This window comes from Xiphophorus hellerii, chromosome 19 (assembly GCF_003331165.1).
Source record: "Xiphophorus hellerii strain 12219 chromosome 19, Xiphophorus_hellerii-4.1, whole genome shotgun sequence".
Classification (NCBI taxonomy): Eukaryota; Metazoa; Chordata; class Actinopteri; order Cyprinodontiformes; family Poeciliidae; genus Xiphophorus; species Xiphophorus hellerii.
This window is the reverse complement of record NC_045690.1, coordinates 6856834-6875549: the sequence shown is the minus strand read 5'-3', so window position 1 is coordinate 6875549 and position 18716 is coordinate 6856834. Positions and strand designations below refer to the sequence as shown.

At 37.8% G+C, this 18716-nt stretch overlaps 1 protein-coding gene and 1 long non-coding RNA gene across 5 annotated transcripts in view; one reads left to right on the top strand and one right to left on the bottom strand.

Moving 5' to 3' along the window:
* Window positions 1-7: 7 nt before the first annotated feature.
* Window positions 8-16840, top strand: LOC116708943 (uncharacterized). The gene is made up of 3 exons (XR_004336792.1): window positions 8-158; window positions 1304-1906; window positions 16830-16840. It is a non-coding gene; the product is annotated as an uncharacterized LOC116708943 (long non-coding RNA).
* ubr1 (ubiquitin protein ligase E3 component n-recognin 1) overlaps window positions 524-18716 on the bottom strand; it is a 29694-nt gene continuing 11501 nt past the window's right edge. For 2 of the 4 annotated variants that reach the window (XM_032547089.1, XM_032547091.1), the window contains exons 15-47: window positions 18304-18484; window positions 18169-18221; window positions 17354-17464; window positions 17200-17265; window positions 16990-17091; window positions 16845-16908; window positions 16654-16778; window positions 16510-16562; window positions 16326-16428; window positions 13768-13816; window positions 13534-13688; window positions 12696-12795; window positions 12503-12606; window positions 11784-11864; window positions 11531-11712; window positions 11234-11442; window positions 11055-11151; window positions 9959-10111; window positions 9760-9860; window positions 8965-9061; window positions 8723-8871; window positions 8593-8648; window positions 8417-8513; window positions 7436-7503; window positions 6672-6819; window positions 6021-6108; window positions 5756-5892; window positions 5564-5672; window positions 5428-5484; window positions 4089-4166; window positions 3845-4015; window positions 3655-3756; window positions 524-1488 (exon numbers count right to left, since the gene is read on the bottom strand). In XM_032547089.1, the coding sequence (XP_032402980.1) occupies window positions 1347-1488; window positions 3655-3756; window positions 3845-4015; window positions 4089-4166; window positions 5428-5484; window positions 5564-5672; window positions 5756-5892; window positions 6021-6108; window positions 6672-6819; window positions 7436-7503; window positions 8417-8513; window positions 8593-8648; window positions 8723-8871; window positions 8965-9061; window positions 9760-9860; window positions 9959-10111; window positions 11055-11151; window positions 11234-11442; window positions 11531-11712; window positions 11784-11864; window positions 12503-12606; window positions 12696-12795; window positions 13534-13688; window positions 13768-13816; window positions 16326-16428; window positions 16510-16562; window positions 16654-16778; window positions 16845-16908; window positions 16990-17091; window positions 17200-17265; window positions 17354-17464; window positions 18169-18221; window positions 18304-18484 (3588 nt within the window). In that variant the 3' untranslated portion in view covers window positions 524-1346. The remainder of the gene's footprint in view (window positions 1489-3654; window positions 3757-3844; window positions 4016-4088; window positions 4167-5427; window positions 5485-5563; window positions 5673-5755; window positions 5893-6020; window positions 6109-6671; window positions 6820-7435; window positions 7504-8416; window positions 8514-8592; window positions 8649-8722; window positions 8872-8964; window positions 9062-9759; window positions 9861-9958; window positions 10112-11054; window positions 11152-11233; window positions 11443-11530; window positions 11713-11783; window positions 11865-12502; window positions 12607-12695; window positions 12796-13533; window positions 13689-13767; window positions 13817-16325; window positions 16429-16509; window positions 16563-16653; window positions 16779-16844; window positions 16909-16989; window positions 17092-17199; window positions 17266-17353; window positions 17465-18168; window positions 18222-18303; window positions 18485-18716) is intronic. The other 2 variants (XR_004336791.1, XM_032547090.1) reach the window with 2 other exon arrangements.

The following is an 18716-nucleotide window of genomic DNA, read 5'->3' as shown; positions in this document are numbered from 1 at the left end:
GCAGAGACACAGAGAGTGAGGCTCCCACTGAAAACACGCAGGAAAAACAGAAACACTCTGCAATGAGGGGAAACAGCGCCCTCTGCAGGCCAGGCAGGGCCACTACAGGGCTGGTCGGAGGGCAGCACCACGATAATTGCCCCTGTAGATTAAAAAAGGTAAATTACCACTAAAAAACGCAGACATTTTGAGATTAATCTCAGAAATTTTCTAACTCCCCCCTCTAGAAATTTCTAATCTGAAGTTAAAAAATGTACGGAAAAAAACCCTGACATTTTAGATTAATTTTAGAAATTTCTAGAAAAACATATTTCTGAGTTTCAAAAGTTCACCTTTTTTCTAGAACTTTTCTGAGATTAATCTAACATTTTCCAGCCATCTGTTAAACTTTTCAAGCTCAGAAAATTCCAGGTCCTTTGTCCTGGATGGCACCATCGAGCTCTGCTTATCCACCTCATTTGCTTTTGCTGCTCCTCGTTTTTGATTTTCTTTGAACTTGTATTGAATGTATGAAGAAAAAGAGTTCAGCTTGCATCTCTCTTTATTTCAACAGCAGGAAGTCATGTGGTACAGTCAAACAAAACAGAAAATATATATTCACATAGAATATATATATAATAAATTGTACATTTCTTACATTTCTTTATTACTTTTCATGTAAAGAGCGTTAACATGACTAAAGAAAAACGGGGTTAAGTGTCTCATAACAGTTCCTTCCATATATTGTAATTACACCATGCTTACTTTTTGGCTTACTGTTGGTTTAAATGAAATGATTTCATGATGGAAATTTTTAAAGAAACTTGCATTTTTCTAGAGTTTCTGAAGGATTTTAAACTAATACATGTGGGAAGTTTCATTATTATTTAAGAGAGAATGTGAAAGTAAGTTACACAGGAGGTTTTTTATACAGGAGTGAAGATGAGAGCAGATAGGTCCATATTTTATCTATACACAGAGGAGGGAAAAATCGATTTAAATAGGATTTATAACCATATTTAAACCCTTCAACATCAAATGTTTTCAACACAGAGGAAATCAAATATATGAACTAAAATCGATGTTTTTAAGAAGGTTTTGAGTTTATCTGAAACCAAAAAACCAAAACGTCACTCCAAGTGAAACTCATCCGCACCGCAAAACAGACTGAATCAAGGCGACTTAGGTTACATCCTCATCACCGCTCCGGAACGGGTCAGGCCTCTTCTGACAGGAAGGCTTTAAATACCTGCATGTGTGTGTGTGTGTGTGTGTGTGGGTGGGTGTGTGCGTGGGGGTGTGTGTGTGTGTGTGTGTGTGTGAGAACGGGGAGATGCGGCGGCGGCGGCGGCGGGTCGGGGAAGCGCTCAGACCAGCTGCCACTCGAAGGCGAACATGACGTTGACGACCTCCAGGCTGCGGGCGATCTCCTCCAGGATGCAGTGCTGCTGCCACAGCTGGTTCAGCTTCCTGTAGCGCTCGGGGCAGAGGTGCAGAGGGTTGCCCCGCCTGGAAAACAAAACATTTCCACTCGCAACAAGGCCTGTCGCAATAAATGATGAATTAAAACAAGCTCAATTTCATCATTTCAATGATTTATCGTTTTGTTTTGCCTCCGTTTCTGACAAAACTGAACAATTTTGTTTACAGACTCCATGATTAAACTTGTTATTTTGTTTATTTATTTTGGATATTTTAAAATGTTTGGTTTGGTTTTTGACAATATGTTGACAATTATTTTAACAATCAATTCATCATAATTAATCATTTCAGTCCTAATCTGCATTAAAGCAACAATCTCTGGGATGTATAGAGTTTAAATATTTAAAGTATTAAAATAAAATATCTGTGGATTTCCAGCCTGTATTTTGTTTTCCACTGCATGAATAATTGTTCTATAAATCTGTTTATCTAACATTTAGCCGCCGTCCATCAGATATTTCTCCAAAAACTCTGGATCTGTTTGTCTACTTTTCTACCATCTGTAGAAATTATTAGACTTGTCACAATAATCAATAAATCAATTAAATGATAAATTAAAACAAACTCAATTTCCATTTGCATGATTTATTGTTTTTCTCTTTTCTACCAAAAACTGGATGATAAAACTCTTCAGTCTCAACTAACCCAACAATTTTTATTTCCAGACTTCATAAATTATTTTGTTTTCCTTATTCTAATGGACATGATTAGTTAATTGATTGGAACTAATTTTAATGTAATGAACCATTAATTGACAATTAATTGTAAGTTGATTTATTGTTGTATAATTTAAAACCCATGTGTATTTTATCTGTAGTTTACTAATAATGTAAGTAAAAATATAACTTATTTCTGCAGGTACATCAGACTTATCCAACAAAGATAAGAGGGGAAACATTTTATGCCTTCTTTTTTTCAAAGATATTTTTGCTGACTTTCATGAAAACAGCCTGAATTTACAAGGGAATATTTACTAAAAAGATTATTTTTGTTCTTCTTAGTTCCTGAATTTAGTCTAAAAATGACTAAACAAAAGAAAAAAAAATTTTCTAAGAACAAAACACTCCAACAGAAAATATTTCTGATCGATTTATCTCACGTTCAGTTCATTTCGACCCATCAGCGATCAATGATCATAATATTTTATGCTTGTCCACCAGATGGCGCTGTTTCCCCACCAATTGAAATCAAACAGCAACATTTACCACTTCTACTGTTTTCAACAGATGATGCCTGGATCTATAAACATTAATTATGTTCCTGTTTATGTCAGATAATGGTATTTCAGGATTTTTTTTTTTTTTTTTTTACAATGTTTTAATACCAGAAAATATAATATTTGACATGAATATTTCAATCAAATGTTTTCTGTGGAAAATATGTAGCAACATAAAACATTTACTGTTTTTTTAATATATAAAATATAACCAAAATAAAAACATATATTAAGCAAGTGTAATTTTGAGGATTAGTTTTATTAATTAACTACACTGTTCTCAGTTAATCCAATAGTCATTAAACCCCCAAAAAATAATGTTTAAGAAAGTAAAAGGGAGATTTTGGCTTTCTTAGAAAAATTTCTAGAAGCGCACAAGAGAATAAAGTTTAAATATTTTGTCATATTATTCTTGTACTAGTTATACTTTATTTCTATACAACTTTATTCTCCAAATATGACTATTCTCATATGATTACAAATGTACTTTCTTATTATTCTGACATTATTCCCGTAATACTGACTATTTTCGAAATATGACTTCATTCTCCTATTTCAATCATTTTTGTACGACTTTATTCCAGAAATATAACCTTATATTATTATTACTTTATTCTTTTAATATGAGTTTACTCTCATTATTACATTATTTACATATTATTGTACGATTTTATTGTAATTACTACTTTCTCTTTTATTACTTTGACTTTTTTCTCGTAATGCTATGACTATTTTTGAAATATTGTGACTTCATTCCATTTCAACTATTTTCTTACAGCTGTTCTTGAAATATGGGTTTATTCTCATATTATTACAACATTATTTACATACTTAGACTATTGTACAACTTAATTCTCGCAGTATGATTTCATTGTCATAATTTTATTTATTTTCTCAAACGGTCCTAATACTGCGTCATATAAAACAGTGTTAAAAGTAGAAATGATGCGTCTGCAGGAGGTAAACGTCCATCTTACCCAAGGTGAGGGTCAGTTTCTCCATAGTCGTCCAGGTACGGAGCGGGGTAAGTGCTGCCTCGCGTCTTACTGGCCATCAGGACAATTTCACACTCTCTGATTCTGTAACGAGCCACATCTCATTTACTTACAGCCCAGAGCTTCAACAAGCGTCGGCGAGCGATAAATAAGAGTTCAGGGATGAACTGACCTGAGGAACATTCCCACTCCGGCTCCACAGGTGGCAGCGTGGGCCGTGCACGCCCCCACGTCCTCCCCGTCCAGCTGACTGAGGCAGCAGGAGCTCTGCGAGCAAAGCATGGCGCCGCAGACCAGGCACAGCGTCGGGTGCTTCCTCTCGTCCACCGTGGACTTCGGACACCTGAGGGACCAGAACCAGCAGGTGAGAGGAGTCGGACCGAGACCAAGCGAACGGAGATGACGGGGTTCCTTACTGAAAGTGGCTGGCTTTGTTCAGGAGAGCGCTGTAATCCTCTGGAAGATCAATCAACCGATTCCTTCTCCTCGGATATCTGAGGAACAAGCAAGATCACCAATTTATTTCAGGACGTTTAACCCCGTCGTTCACTTTTAAGACCTTTTTGAATTAAATTTAACACCAATTTCTCCACAGAAACTTACAAACTTAGTCTAACCAACTGGCGATAAATTTTGTACTCCGACCTTTACAGAAGCAAAAAAAGATAGCTAGCTCGCTAGTTAGCAGGATACGTTAGCAGTGAGTCAGAACGCAATGAAGATCTTTGTAAAACTCAACCTTTGTCTGACAGAAAAGTCCTCAGAGGAAAATAGTACATAGTACATACGACTAACTAGGCCTTCCAAGACAAAGTTAGTCAGATGTACTTAGATTCTTCGAAGTAGTTAGCAGTAATTAGAATGAACTGCTTCGAGTTACAGAACGAAATAAAGATGTCATATATAAAATGTATATATAAATTACATTATTAAATAATCCTACCAAAATTTAAGTCCTGTGATTAACGTATTTAAAGCTAATTAACTTTTTATTATTTAAAGATTTTAAGGCTTTAGTTTTAGATATGTGAATTTAAGACTTTTTAAGGACAGAAAAGCTTCTGTAAAGTCTTAAGTCACCAATACAGACTTAAGACTTTTTAAGATCATTATTAATAATCTCCAAAGAAATGTACAAACGTCGTCGAGCCAATTGTGGATGAATTTTCACTTTGACGCAACAAAAGCTAGCTAGCTAATTAGTGAGGTTATGTTAGCAGTAAGTCAGAACTCAATGACGTGATTCTGCACGCGACTCCTTTATTTGGCTAAAAAGTTACTCGTAAGTTATTTTTTTGTCTTATTTCAAGTGTAACAAGACGCTTGCACTAAAAACTAGACCAAAACTACTTTGTAAGATTTTGTGTTTTTGCAGTGCATCACATGGGTAAGCAACAAATGTGGCAAAGATGAATGTCGTCCAGCCAATTGTCGATAATTTAAACTTACCAATGATAGATGCAAAAAAGCTAGCTAGCCAGGCTTTATTAGCAGCTAGTTAGCGGTAACCTCAAACGACTCGAGTCACAGAACGTAATGAAGATCTCTGCATGCGACTCTAACCTTTGTTTCCCACGAGAAAAGTAAAATGCATAGAAAATCCGAGATTAAACAGTTCTGTCACAACAAAATTTAAGACCTGTGCTTAACGTATTTATAGCTAACTTACATATTTTCTAGTTAATTTAAGATGTTTTAAGGTTTTAAGTTTAGATCCAGGAATTTAAGACTTTTTAAGCATGAGTTAATGCCAACCTGATGGTCTGGGTTTTCCCTTGCAGGGCTTTGGTGATAGAGGGGCTCCCACACCACCTGGGTAATAAAACATGAAGTTAGAAAACTCTCCATTTAGCTAGCGCCTGCTTCAAGCTGCAGCAGCATTTCCACTCACCTTTGAAGCATAGGAGAAACTGTGTCTCTGTAGTCCTGGAAGAGCTGAAATACATTGAAAGGTAGAGCCAAGTAGCTACACAGCGCCTCCATCTGTCCTGGAGAGGAAACTACAACACAAAACATTGACCTTAATTTGAAAGGTTTCATAAATTTTAGCTCAATTTGATGCCAAACCCGGAGTTTGACTCACCAGGAGCGCTAAAAAGCTCCTCTGGAGGATGAACTCCAGTAAGGCAGTTAAAAAACAGAGCAGCACTTCGCAGGAAAGGTTCAATTCCCGCCTTCACCCTTTGAGCCACGGAGCCACCAGATAAATCTGGAACCAGCCTGAAACAAAGTAGCAGCTGTTACCACCAAGCACAGAAAAATAAGACCTAATACGTGGATTTGACATTAAAAATGAAACTATTATCTGTGTTTTTGCAGATAATTAAAGTTAAATAAAAGAAGACAACCTTCCAGTGTGTAGCAACACTGTTGTGTATAACTCTGCTGCTAATCTTGCTTCCTCTGTCTCCTCTCCATCGCCTGCAGCTGGAGAATCTGGAAAAAAAACATGATAGATTTCAGATCCAGTTCAACTTCCTGGTTATTTTCAAATCTGTTTCCCTCCAATTTGGCTGTTTGGCTTGAAGGAATCCCATAGAAGTGAAGTCAGGGATCAATATTGGATAGAAGTGAAACTAAGATAGAGCTGGGCGACATGGCTTAGAAATAAAAGCTAAAATTTTTCCAATTTTAATTTCTCTTTTGCTTATTTTCTTTTCCAAGACAGAAATTACAGAAAATATTTTCAAAAAGTGGCTTTTATTTAAATCAATCTCTAAAGGTTTCGGGATGATGTGACAGTTCTCTTAAATGCTCTTAAAAATGAGGAAGACAGGCAAACATTCAAGTCTGGCAAGTGTCAGAAAATAGCAACAAGAAACCTGATAAACCTGCTCATATTTACAGTCTGAAGAGAACAAAATCAAAAGTTTAAGACAACTGGAACTGCGATGAACGAGGATGAACCCACTGAGCAGAATGAAAAGGAAAACTAAACGATAGCAAATCTTCTGTGTGACACATTTCAACTGAACCAGTTGTCTGTGTAGTTCTGGTACCTGTGGAGGTCAGCAGGACCTGCAGGATGTGAGCCATGGTGACCAGGTGAAAGATGTACATGTTGTTGAAGGCGGAGCTAACGGCAGACGGCTGCAAGTCGATTCCTTCCTCCTGGTACAGAGAAGGAATCGACAACACCAACCCCACCTGACGGAAACAAAGGAGGTTAAAACACTTAAAGGGGAACTATTATGCTTCCATGAACAAGCTAGCATAAGGACCATAGGCTAAGCTACAGCTGGCCAACTCAACGTTTACACTCATATGTGAAAACGACTGCAAACAAATGAACAATTACACAACCGCACAAAGTTGAAAAGAATAAGTAGAGCCCCCTGCACAACCAACCAACCAACCAACCAACAAGTGGTTTCTGGATGACAAGTTAACAACAAATCACTTTGTCTTTTCCAGCAGCCATTGTACAGCGCGGTAAAACCAGTTGACGAAACGTGCTCAGCCTGGGTTGCTAGGTAACAGCGAATGTGATTTAACAATTGGGTGGTTTTTGAAATGACTCGTTTTCCAAACACAAAAAAAAAAACAATAACTTATTGGCAAAAACATCCGGGTGGTTTTAGAAGTGATTGAGACCAAAATGGAAATACAAAATGTGAATTTTGTGTAATAGTTCCCCTTTAAGACACCTGAAAGGAGGCCAAAACTAAAAATCAACCTCAATTCTGAAATGCTTTATTATACACACGTGAATTTAAAAGTAGATAAAACAGGGTGAAAGCTGCTCCGTTGAAGGGTCGCCTACCAAGAGATGGAAGAAGTCCACATCCAGAATAGAAGGCGTGTTCTTCCTGCTCAGAACCGGCAGCAACACTGAGGAGAGACGCCACGGCTTTGATTACAGGAGCCACTGAATAAACACTGTAAGGAAATGAGCTTCTCTCGCCCTCAGCAACACTAAATGGTCATTTTAGACAATATTGTAAAGGGAACACATTAAAATAAAACATTTCCTTCTCATAAATTACATATGTTAACAATCCTATGAGCTGCAAAACCCAAATATGTGTCCGCAACAGTTTATGTGCAGTTCTAAAACACGTTTTTGCAACTTATTTGATTCTTACAGATTATTAAACAGATACAAATTTTTTTAGGCGAATAACTTTCTACCAACTAGCATTACTGGGCATTTAATATGAACATAGAGCTGCCGAGTAATCAATTGATCATTAACTTGAGTATACAATCTCAAAAAAGCCCATTTGCTGAAAGAACAAACTGTACAAAAAATATATACATTTAGCATTTAAGATTGAAATGTCTGAAAATGTTTTCTACCCAGAATTTCTCAATTGCCAGTTAGAGCTTCACCCATTTCCAATTCTGTAAAAATGAACCTTTTGCAATCCAATTATTAATCAGTTAATCTAGAAAATGATCGGTAGATTAGCCCTGCACTGTGTTGAGTTTTGTACATTTTATAATTTTTTTTATTTATGCATCTTTTAATACAAATGATAAATAATGCACAAAAGGAATACTGTCATTGAATTTTAGGAAACAAATTATTTTATTTTAAAAAAATTAATTTGTTTATTTGTGCCATTTAATGCGTTTCTAATATAAGGCAAAAAATATTTAAATAAAAGTCTGCCAATTTTTTATACAATTAATCCATTAAGCATAAAAATAATCAATAGTTGCAGCCCCATATGATTGTTTTTGTTTTTCATTTCTGCAATCTGCCCTTCAAAGTGCTTAAAGGTGAGTTTTCTGTTCATACCTCCCATCATGTCTGCAAAGTGCCTCTGGATTACTCCCTGGGAGCTCTTCAGTCTCTGCGACGCTGCAAACTGAACAATCGCCTTCAGTCCTGCAATCTAAACGCAAACACAGAAACTTCACGTCATTATTCCCAGAATATAAACGCTCAATCTCCATATTTCTCAGGTATCTCACCTGTCTGTTTTGTAGGGATCCAAACAGCGGCTTGTCCTCTTCCTGCAGAATGTTTTCTATAAAGAAAAGCAAACAAAAACTGAGAAAAACAGATGTGGAACTGTAAACCTGGACCCTGTGCGGATGCTACCGATGGCCTGGATGGTGAAGGCGCACGTGTTCCAGGCCATGAGGGGAACGCGGGGGCAGAGCTCGTTGGGCGCCGTCTTCAGTCCCACCCTGTGGACCGTCGTGGCGCACACCACCAGCATTTCAGCGATTCCGTCTGAGAACTTTCTCCTAAATAAAACCAAAACCGGACGGAGAACTTGGCGAGGGTTGCCGTGGAAACATATGCAAGTATTGCTGAAAATACTCGATGGCTGGACTCACGATTCTTGAACTCCGTAGGCCAGAATGGATCTGAAGTCCGGCTGGCTGTCACCAAACAGGCCGGTGGTGCCGCTGCTGCCGCCGTCCATCTGGACGTCTGAGAGAAGCAAAAATTTAGATTTTCTTTTTTTAAAGACATAAACCTCCGTTTCCTCAAGTTAAATTAGACTAATATGTTCCACTTTTTTGCTTTATGTTTATATTACAGTAATTTTGATCCTTTCCAAACACAAATAAAAACAAATACTAAAAAAAAAAAACAAAGGAAATATATGAATGAAATTTAAGACCTTTATCACAACAGAAATGTCCAAATGAAAGTTGCATATTTTATATTGTAGTAGTGTTAAAAGGTTTTGTACAGAATGAACGTAGCATCTTATGGGTTAGCAACAGAAGTGAATAAATTTAAACTTATCCATAATATAAGCAAAAAACCTAGCCAGCTAGTATATTAGCAGCTAGTTAGCAATAGCTGCAACCGCCTGGAGTCACAGAACGCAATAAAGATGTCTACGTGCGACTTAAACGTTTGCCTGACAGAAAATATACAAGATTAAATAATCCTGCCACAACAAAATTTATGACCTGTGATCTTAAATCACAGGTTTTTAGTTTACTTTTAGATATATGAATTTAAGACTAAATAAAGATGCGCAAAAACTCTGAGTCCTAACTAACCTGAAACAGGAAATGTTTAATTTATTTGTATTTTTCCTACTATATTATTTCAAAAGCAGTTTGTCCTTTCCTCCAGTTTAAGGTGAAAACCTCATTTTCTGAGCCTCTTCTCACCGTTGTCCTGCATGACGGACTTCAGTCCTCTAATCCTGGCAGCGAGGACCTGAATCCAGCGGGGCAACGTCAAATGTTGTCCTATTATCTCTGCATTTTCACTACAGAGAAAAACAACATCTTTACACATTGTGCAAGCAACTCAACAAGACAAACCACCTCAGATTTATGGGTGGGGGTTTAATCCAATTTAACTTACTAGTTGAATGTAAGTGGCTCTAAGGGGATGAGAGGGATGACTGTGTTGCATAGAGACTTGCACAGAGGACACAAGTACTCTCCGTTCTCCAGATCCACGATGAGCTCGGCGTGGAGCCGGTTTCTGGTTGTGTTCTGAACTGCCTCAAAATACCTGAGGAGGACGACAAGAAAAGAGGAGAGAATGATGCAATAAAATCTAAATAAACTAGGAATGCAATTATGGATTATTGACTTAATTGGTCTAAAGATTTATTGGTGAATGGCCATTTAAAAAAAATAATAAAAAAGACCGAATCTTCTCTTGAATCTTTGTGTCTTTCCTTAACAAAAGGTTACATTTTTCATAATTTGCTGAATTGACAAAAAAAAAAATCCATTTTCATATTTTGTATCAGCTGTATTAAATACTGACTGAATGTGGTTACTTAGACATATTTTAAAAATCTAACAAACATGAACCTTTTAGGTTGCTGAAGATAAAAATAATAAACTGTTAATTCCCCCTGAACAGAAATATATTCATACATAAGTACAGTTTGTAGAAGCTCTTTAAAGGTTAAAACTTCTCTCCATTAAGTGCTTTAACTCACGACAGCCTCAAAATCATATTCCCTCCCCTCTCCCCGCATCTTTTATTTTTCTGCTTGTCATTTCCACCGCTTTTCTGTCATCACCTTCGTAGCACATCAGTAAATGAGAAGTTGACGCTGCTGCGTCACGCAGCGTTTCGGTTGAATCAGCGCTATTAAAGTGACACTTTAGTTGCTTGTCGAGAGTTTATAGTACCTAACAGAACCGCATAACGTCCATTTTTAATCCCAATACGGACTCTGTTTGAGCCGTTTCTCTTCTCCGTGCTGATATGGCCGCCATCATTGTTTCTGCATTAAGGGCTCCGTTTTATAATGACCAGCGGCGCCTTCTACTGGATGGCGGCCAAACTACAACGCTAAAAGTAGGTCTTAGCGGACGTTATTAGTTAATGAAATGGAAATAATTTAAATCTAATGAACCATTAATCGACAATTAATCATTATTGTTTGCATCCCTAAGATGAACTGTTCAAATGAGCACTGTTGGTATGAGCAGCTTACTTCTGCCAACATGTGGAATGCATAACGTGTCCACAGCTACCAGTGTGGGTTCCCACTGCGAGGTCAGGGGGCATGAAGAGGGGATAAGTCCCTGTTCCTTTAAGACAATAAGGTAAACTGGTTAGGTGATTCCTGCTCCAGTTTGGATTCCCAGCGCTGGCAGAGTTCAGGAGACTGACCATCTGCTCTGTTAGCTGGGATTCTCCCTCTGCACTGCGTCAACACGGTGGATCTTTGGACGCAGGCTGTCAGCACCATGGCTGGAGCCAGAGGCAGCACCTCCTGCTCCTCCTGACACAGAATGCAGGTGAGCACCTCCCTCTCAGCTGGGGTGGGTCCCCGGAGAGGCCCGAAGGTTATGCACAGCTCCCTCTGCTCCATGGCAGAGCTAAGGCGTAAAAGTGACAGATTAGCGACAGATTTCTAAAATAAAAACAAAACAAAAACACAGATAAACCTGGGAAGTCTCTGCAGACCTTTCAGAGGATGTCACAGGCTCCTCCTGTGTGCCCATCTCAGGCATGTTGTCATAAAGCATTTTGTTTGATTCGATGAAGTTCTTCTGCATCGCCGACATCTGGGCCATGATCTTCTGACGGTGGAGTTTAGCCGCCTCTGCTTTCCTTTTCCGCTCGGCCTTTTCTTTATCCTGAGAGCTCTGGATTAATAAATCAGTCGCAATCAGGTCTAATGTTCACTCTTTGAATGCTTCATTTTCTTTTTCCTTACCTCTTCTGGCTTGGTTGTGTCCATGCTGACAGAAACAGTAGGACTGGACTTCTCTCTGATGCACTTCACAATCTCAAACATCTGGAAAAGAAACAGAAAAATAAACACAAATTACATTAATATGATATAACCTAGAATAAATCACTGGGCTTTCCCAGGTTTCATAATTTTTATATATGTAAATTTCTGACTTTGAAAACAAAAGAAACAAAAAAACTTTTTTACATCACAGTAACTCTGAAAATTATAATGTTTGGTTTTATTATCATATAGGCAAAATGTTTCATCTGACTTATTTTTTGTTCATTTATTTTGATTTATTTTTATTTTGGTTTGTTTTGTTTGTATGCTTTTTTCTTAGATTTATTTATATTGCATTATTACTTCCTTTATCTTGCTTAGATTTATCCTTTGATACATATTTTTTATTTCCAATAACTACTATTTTCTGTTTTGTTAGTCTTTTACAGTATATTATTATTATTACTGTTAATTTTATTTTTTATACTTGTTTTAACACCGGAAACTATTTTTGTGTGAACCATGACAACTGATGCTGCTGTTACACCTGAATTTTCTCTTTGTTTCTATTCTGTATTTTGTCATTGCTTTTGATTTGCTGTTTTTTAATGCAAACCTTCTTTGTTTTGCACATTTTTGTTCAATAGAAACGTTTCATGAATAGAACAGGAATAATAAAAGATGATGAATGTCTGTACCTGTAGCAGCCATTTGATCAGGTCTTTCTGAGCTTCCAGCGAGGGCAGAGCCTTGATCTTGGACAATAAGAGGAAAAGCGACTTGCCATGTTCTGAACCAACTGCTGCAAAAATAGAACAACAAAATTTATTCTGCTAAAATTAGTCATGAGATGAAACACCAGGTCAGAGATTACTCAGAATTATCCCTCACCGCGGGCTTTCAGGCTGAAGTCAAAGGTCACGTCTTCCACGCTGCAACTCTCAAGCTGGGTCTTCTCCTCCACCAAAGCCTGGCCAATCAAATGCAGCGCCTGCAAAGACAGGAAATTATTTCAGCTTCAGATGAACTTATTAACTCATAAACATGTTTCACTAAATCTGGGCAATATAAAATAAAATCTCAGATTTTTTCATATCAGATCCAATTTTAATTGTTTTTTTGATTTTGTTTTTTTTACAGAATATATTTTCAAAAAGTGGCTTTTTAAAGTTTTTGTTAAATTACTAGAATGTCAGCAGAAAAAAAAGAAAATTTTACCAGAAAATGAGTTAAAATTACAAGATGAAACTTGTCTTAATTGGATAAAAGCTAATTAAGTTATCAGTATCTGATGTGACCAGCTCAGTTCATGGAGTTCTTGTAGTTCTTTCTTTGAATACACAGTCATTTTAAAGTCCTGCTGCAAATAATAATTTGATTCTGATGTTTTAAAAGATGAAATATTTCCTAATCTGTAGAACTGATACCAAAATCCACAAGATGTTCAACATTTCTCATTTAATTTTTTTTATTTTTCACATAGAAGTCATAAAATTACTACTTTATTTCCTTAATATTATGACAAAGTCCAAATAAACAGAAGTTTTAAAACAAGATGGCTGCCCTGGTCAAGATGACATCACTTTGAACTATGGAGACCCAACAAGTGCATTAGTGAAAAAAAAATTAAGATTTTCCAAAAATTAAACCTTCAAAACCAAGATTAATTCGGTTAATTGATCAAATCTATTTTTTTCCCCAGGTCTAGGTTTAACAATGTTTTTTTCACCCTCTGGATCATGGCCTCGGTCCAGTGTGTGGACCGGTCCTCCGCGGCTCTCTGCAGGATGCGTCTCAGGATGTGGATAAAAACGTCGCAGCAGAGGAGCTGCACGATCCGGGAGAAACTCGGAGAAAAGGTTGGCGGCACCGGAGGGCGCAGAGCTGAGTGGAGACAGAGTGTTAGCAACGCAGCTGAGACTCCAAACACAAACCCATTCTGACAAAAATGTTAAAAATTCACCTTTATCATTACTCTCTTGAGATCTTCTCTTCTTCTGAGACTCCTCTGCCTGCAAAAAGTTACAAGATATCATTTCAAGCAAGAGTCATTTGACACAAAACATCCACTCACTGTAAAAACACAACATCTTACCAAGTATTTTGGGTCTAGTTTCTAGTGCAAATATCTTAGTTCACTTGAACTAAAGCAAAACTAACTTTTCAGGCAGAAATAAGAGCTTGTTTTAAGTCAATAATTCTTCAATTTTGATTAAAAAGTACTAGTTATAAGTAGGGATGGACAGCAAATCAATAGTATACATGGCAATAGACATGTGATCTATATCTATAGATAATACGTCCATTAAAATATTCAATAATTTCACTGCACTCTGATCCAGAACAGAACAGCATTCTGGGAAATGTAGGCAAAAGACCTGGTGGAATCAACTAACTTACTCACTCTTTGGTTACCTAGCAACAACCTGCTGAGTAAGAAGCCGTTTCAAGTTCCGCCCAGCTTTGGTTACCTAGCAACAACCTGCTGAGTAACTGTCACTTCATAACTGCTTAAAACACATATGTCAAAGTCAAGGAATTAATTATCTATGGCCCCCTGGATGATATTTAATTACTATTAGAACCGACCGCAGGCCACAGCCTTTGCACACACCAACACTATATTCCCCACAATGCAACGGTAGCCCGCAAAGTCACGGCAGTGCGCACAAGCGGCTTCATTGTTCATCAGCAATCAGAGCAGAGATCAACTTTCAGGTACCCCCCTCCTCTAAAATGGCTAAACGTATGGTGGACGCTGAGAACCAGTGGCGCAAAAGGTGACTATGAACTGTATGCAACGCAAAAACGATGTGGGATTTTTTTTTTCTAGTCAGCATTTTATGTACTTAACCGCTGCTTGTGCATGAAATGATCAATAACAGAGGAACAGCACTGATTAGGCGCCCCTCCCCTCCTGCCAGCCGCTCTCCCCTCCCGTACATGTAGCGTGGGCAGCGGCCCTTCAAGAACGCACTGAGGCGCGTTTTTTTTTCTTTTAAATTTGTAGTAATGCCTCGACAACAGGGAGCTAAAGATGGGGCAGCAGAAAAAAAAACTCTGGGGTACAAAACGGAAGATGGGCAGGATAAAGATGTTGGAGAGATGAAGAAAAGCTTTTCAAAGTGGTTGAAAGGCAGTAGGTAAGTAATGTCAGTGTATCAACAAGAGAGTTGCAAATATTCAGGTTAGCTTAAGCTAGGCTACAATGACAGGCGGTTGTTGTCTCCGCCCGTATTGAACCAATCCGGGACGCAATTTATTCCGTATTGCTATAAATGTCTGATAGACACACCTATCACACACATCTCAACAATAAGTGTTAAGGTCAGCTAAATTGTCGTTGTGGGACCTAAATAGGACCCCCATCCCCATGAACTGACGCTGTTGTCACGGTTGCTTAGAGACGGACACTGCGCAGCCGCAGGGAGCTGCTATCAACCCGCGTCTTTTTAAAATGTCCGCCGATACCGCACCGTCCGTAGAAGTAAAACCTCTGGCAAAAATACAGACGGTAGTGGGAAGACACACATTCCAGGCTAAACAATTATAGTAATGTTTAATAGGGACATTAAAAAAATGTGTCAGCGATGTTCAGTGGCGCCCAGTGAAATCTTAGTGATATCTGTGTGATATCAGACGAATGGGTCAGGAGAGGAATCGCAGAACCTAAAGAACCAGACATCAGTCTCTTAATCCCTCAATCATTTCCTGAGACCGAAAAATAATATAAGTGGCAATTTAAAAGAACAAATCATAAACATAGATTAATAGTAAATAAATAAATGTTTTCCCTTGAGGTTACTGACAGAGCCATAACAAAATATTGCTTTATTCTTTTCATGTACAAAACATGCAATTTTTCTTTGAAGGAAGTTCGTTTTTGTCTGTTTGCCTTTTGAAAAATGTTTTCACTTGAAATTACTGACAGATCCATAAGAAAATATTGGTTTATTCATTTAATTATTACATATACACTGTGTTAGGTCTTGGTTCAATAGGCTATGTGAAATCATTTCTATATGTTTTAATAAACATTGAATCAGTCCGGCCCTCGGCTTGTAGCAAATTTGTTTTTTTGGCCCTCGGTGTATTTGAGTTTGACATCCCTGGCTTAAAAATAAAATCCGTGGAGTGAAAAGAGAAAATGATTATTGCAGCTCAAGAGGAAATTGTGGGTAAAAAAAAAAATCAATAATTATTGATAGACAGATATGAAACCCTTAAATCATGATACATTTTTCAACCATATCGTTCAGTCCTGGTTATAAGTGAACTAATTTTCCAGAGGAACAATACCTTTTTACCATATTATAAGTTAAAATATCTGGATCCACTTATAAAGAGTACTTTTCCTCAATATAAAGTAATTACTTACTTTAAACAAGCTTCTATATTGTATTGAAAAGTTACTTGTAAGTTATTTTCACTTGTTTCAAGTGTACCAAGATATTTGCACTAGAAACTAAAAAACATTTGGTAAAATTTAGTTTTTCTGCATAGCGTAATCAAAGCACTTACCTTGCTACGCTGAGATCTGGAGTAGTGGTAAAAGAAAGGGTTAAAATCCATCAGCCGCTCCTTTTTCACCTCATATAACCCATGTCCAGACACGCCCGGCTTTCTGAAAACACAAATTCAATTTGTTTTAATTAAATATGTCCAAGGCAAAGCTGGGTTTTTTTAAACCATCAACTTAAAATACCTGAAAGTTGCAACTTTTGCAATTACTGCCTCCAGACCTGTTTCATGATTTTCCTAAATACAAAAAAAATAATAAATTAATGATTTAATCAAAACAAAACATGAAAATCTTCTTGATCATTAACCAACGTCTCGTGATTCATACGTTCTCTGGAAGGCTTTTCACCAAAGTGCTGTGAGCCATGGGCTCGATGCACAGCAGGTGGATAACCTCCCTCATCGTTACGTCCTCTTTGGTCACATGACTGATCCCAGGAACGTAGCGCTCACCTGGAAGCAACAACACCGGTCAGGTAACGCTACATTGAGCCAAACCTGAAGAACACGGCGTCATACCAAAGATGGCAATCAGCAGGAACAACATCTCCTCGGTCAGACGGTTCCACTGCATCAGCTCATCCTGCATATTTAGTTTAATAAAATCCCATCAGGGAGTTTTCAGGAGCAGCAATGATTCTTCTTCAGGTGTAGTGATACTCACCTGGTCTTTGCTCACAGAATTCCCATTAAAGTAGTCAAAAAGCTCAAATCTGAGCAGGATCAGCATGAGGAAGTGGTTAGGATCCATTTTGGAAGCAGCAATCTTTTAAAAAAACAAAACATACAAGACACAAGTGATAAGAGTATAATTTTTTTTTTTTAAAACACAGAAATGGAGGTAAAATGATAAAGATGGCCGACTGATTCCCACCTGAAGCATGATAATATCTTTATCGTACATCTCGTCCCTGCATTTTACATCCTGATAGTAGTAAACCTGTTCAGGAACAAATGAAAAAAACTCCCTTAAAGAACAGAATAGATATTATTAGACAAAAAAAACCAACATTGTGACTCAAACTTACTTGGCTGACCAATGACAGGCCGTTTCTGCGCCACATTTCGGCTGTAACTTGAGCGGCGAGGACAACGCAGCGCAGAGGATGCTCTGCGAGCTGAATGAAATCGTAGCATTCCTGCACAGAGAGAAACAAAGCTTCATGGAAAGTGCAAAAGATGCATCACTCAGCATGTTATCTATAAAACAGCACACAAGTTGAGCTTTCTTTACTGAGACGGAGTAAATAAACAAAAGGTGACCTATTTTGCTTCCCTGATAGACCGATAGGTTGGGATTCGTCTATGGGCTACACAAACATTTTCTGAAAAAAATTATTCTTAGATGATGAGATTTAAGTCTGCTCAGTTCTGCCCATTTTGAGCTGTTTTAGGGCCTCCTGTCACTTTAAATCCAAAAAAGCTGTTACCGGCCACACCCTCCAACTCATCATTTACACTTGCACATGAAAATGGCTGCAAACAGATGTACAATTATATAACCATACATCTTAGAAAAGCAGAAGTGGGGCCTCCTGCAAAACCAACAAGAATGCAGCAAGTTGTTTTTGGATGGCAAGTCAACAACAAAACACCTGTCTTTTCCAGCAGCCATTGTACAGCGCATGTAGCGGTAAAACCAGCTGACCAAACGTAATGAAACACAGCTCGGGTTGCTAGGTAACGATGCAGTGTACATGGTGACTTAATCAGGTCGGTTCATTTTCCAGACACCAAAAAATCACGGTGGTTTTTTTTTAAGCGTATGGGTTGTTTTTAAACAGTTGAGACCCAAATGGAAATATAAACCCATGAAAAATGTGAATTTTGTAAGCTCACTTACGGGATTATCCAGACGTTCAATCACCCCCGTTTTCCACATAAGTACATACAGACCTACAAATGACAAAAAACACAGAACAGTCTGGTACCAGCTTCTCTATAAGCCACTGTTTATGTCAGATTCCAGTCCGTCTACCTGCTAGTAGCCTGGAAATGGGCAGGTGTATGCTGACAGGCTCCTGTGACACTTTGTATGGACGAGCAAGCAGGATGTGCTTGCACATGTAAAAGTCAGTGGCCTCCTTATGGAAAGGCTGGTTGTTGCATTCGATCAGTGCCGAGTGGCACTCCTTAAACGCCTGCAGCATGATGTCATCCTGAGGGGGGAAACATTAAAAATCCTGATCCACAAGGAAAACAGAGAGCTGAAGCTACAAAGCTGCAGATGTTTAAAAAAAGTTGAAACTAATGATTATTTTAGTAATCGATTATTCTGACAATTAATCTAATTTAAAGATTTGGCACATTCCGAAGATTTTTTATTTAACAACTTAAGCCTTTTTTATAAATATATTAAAAGATGCAAATAAGAATAATTTAGGGCTGCAA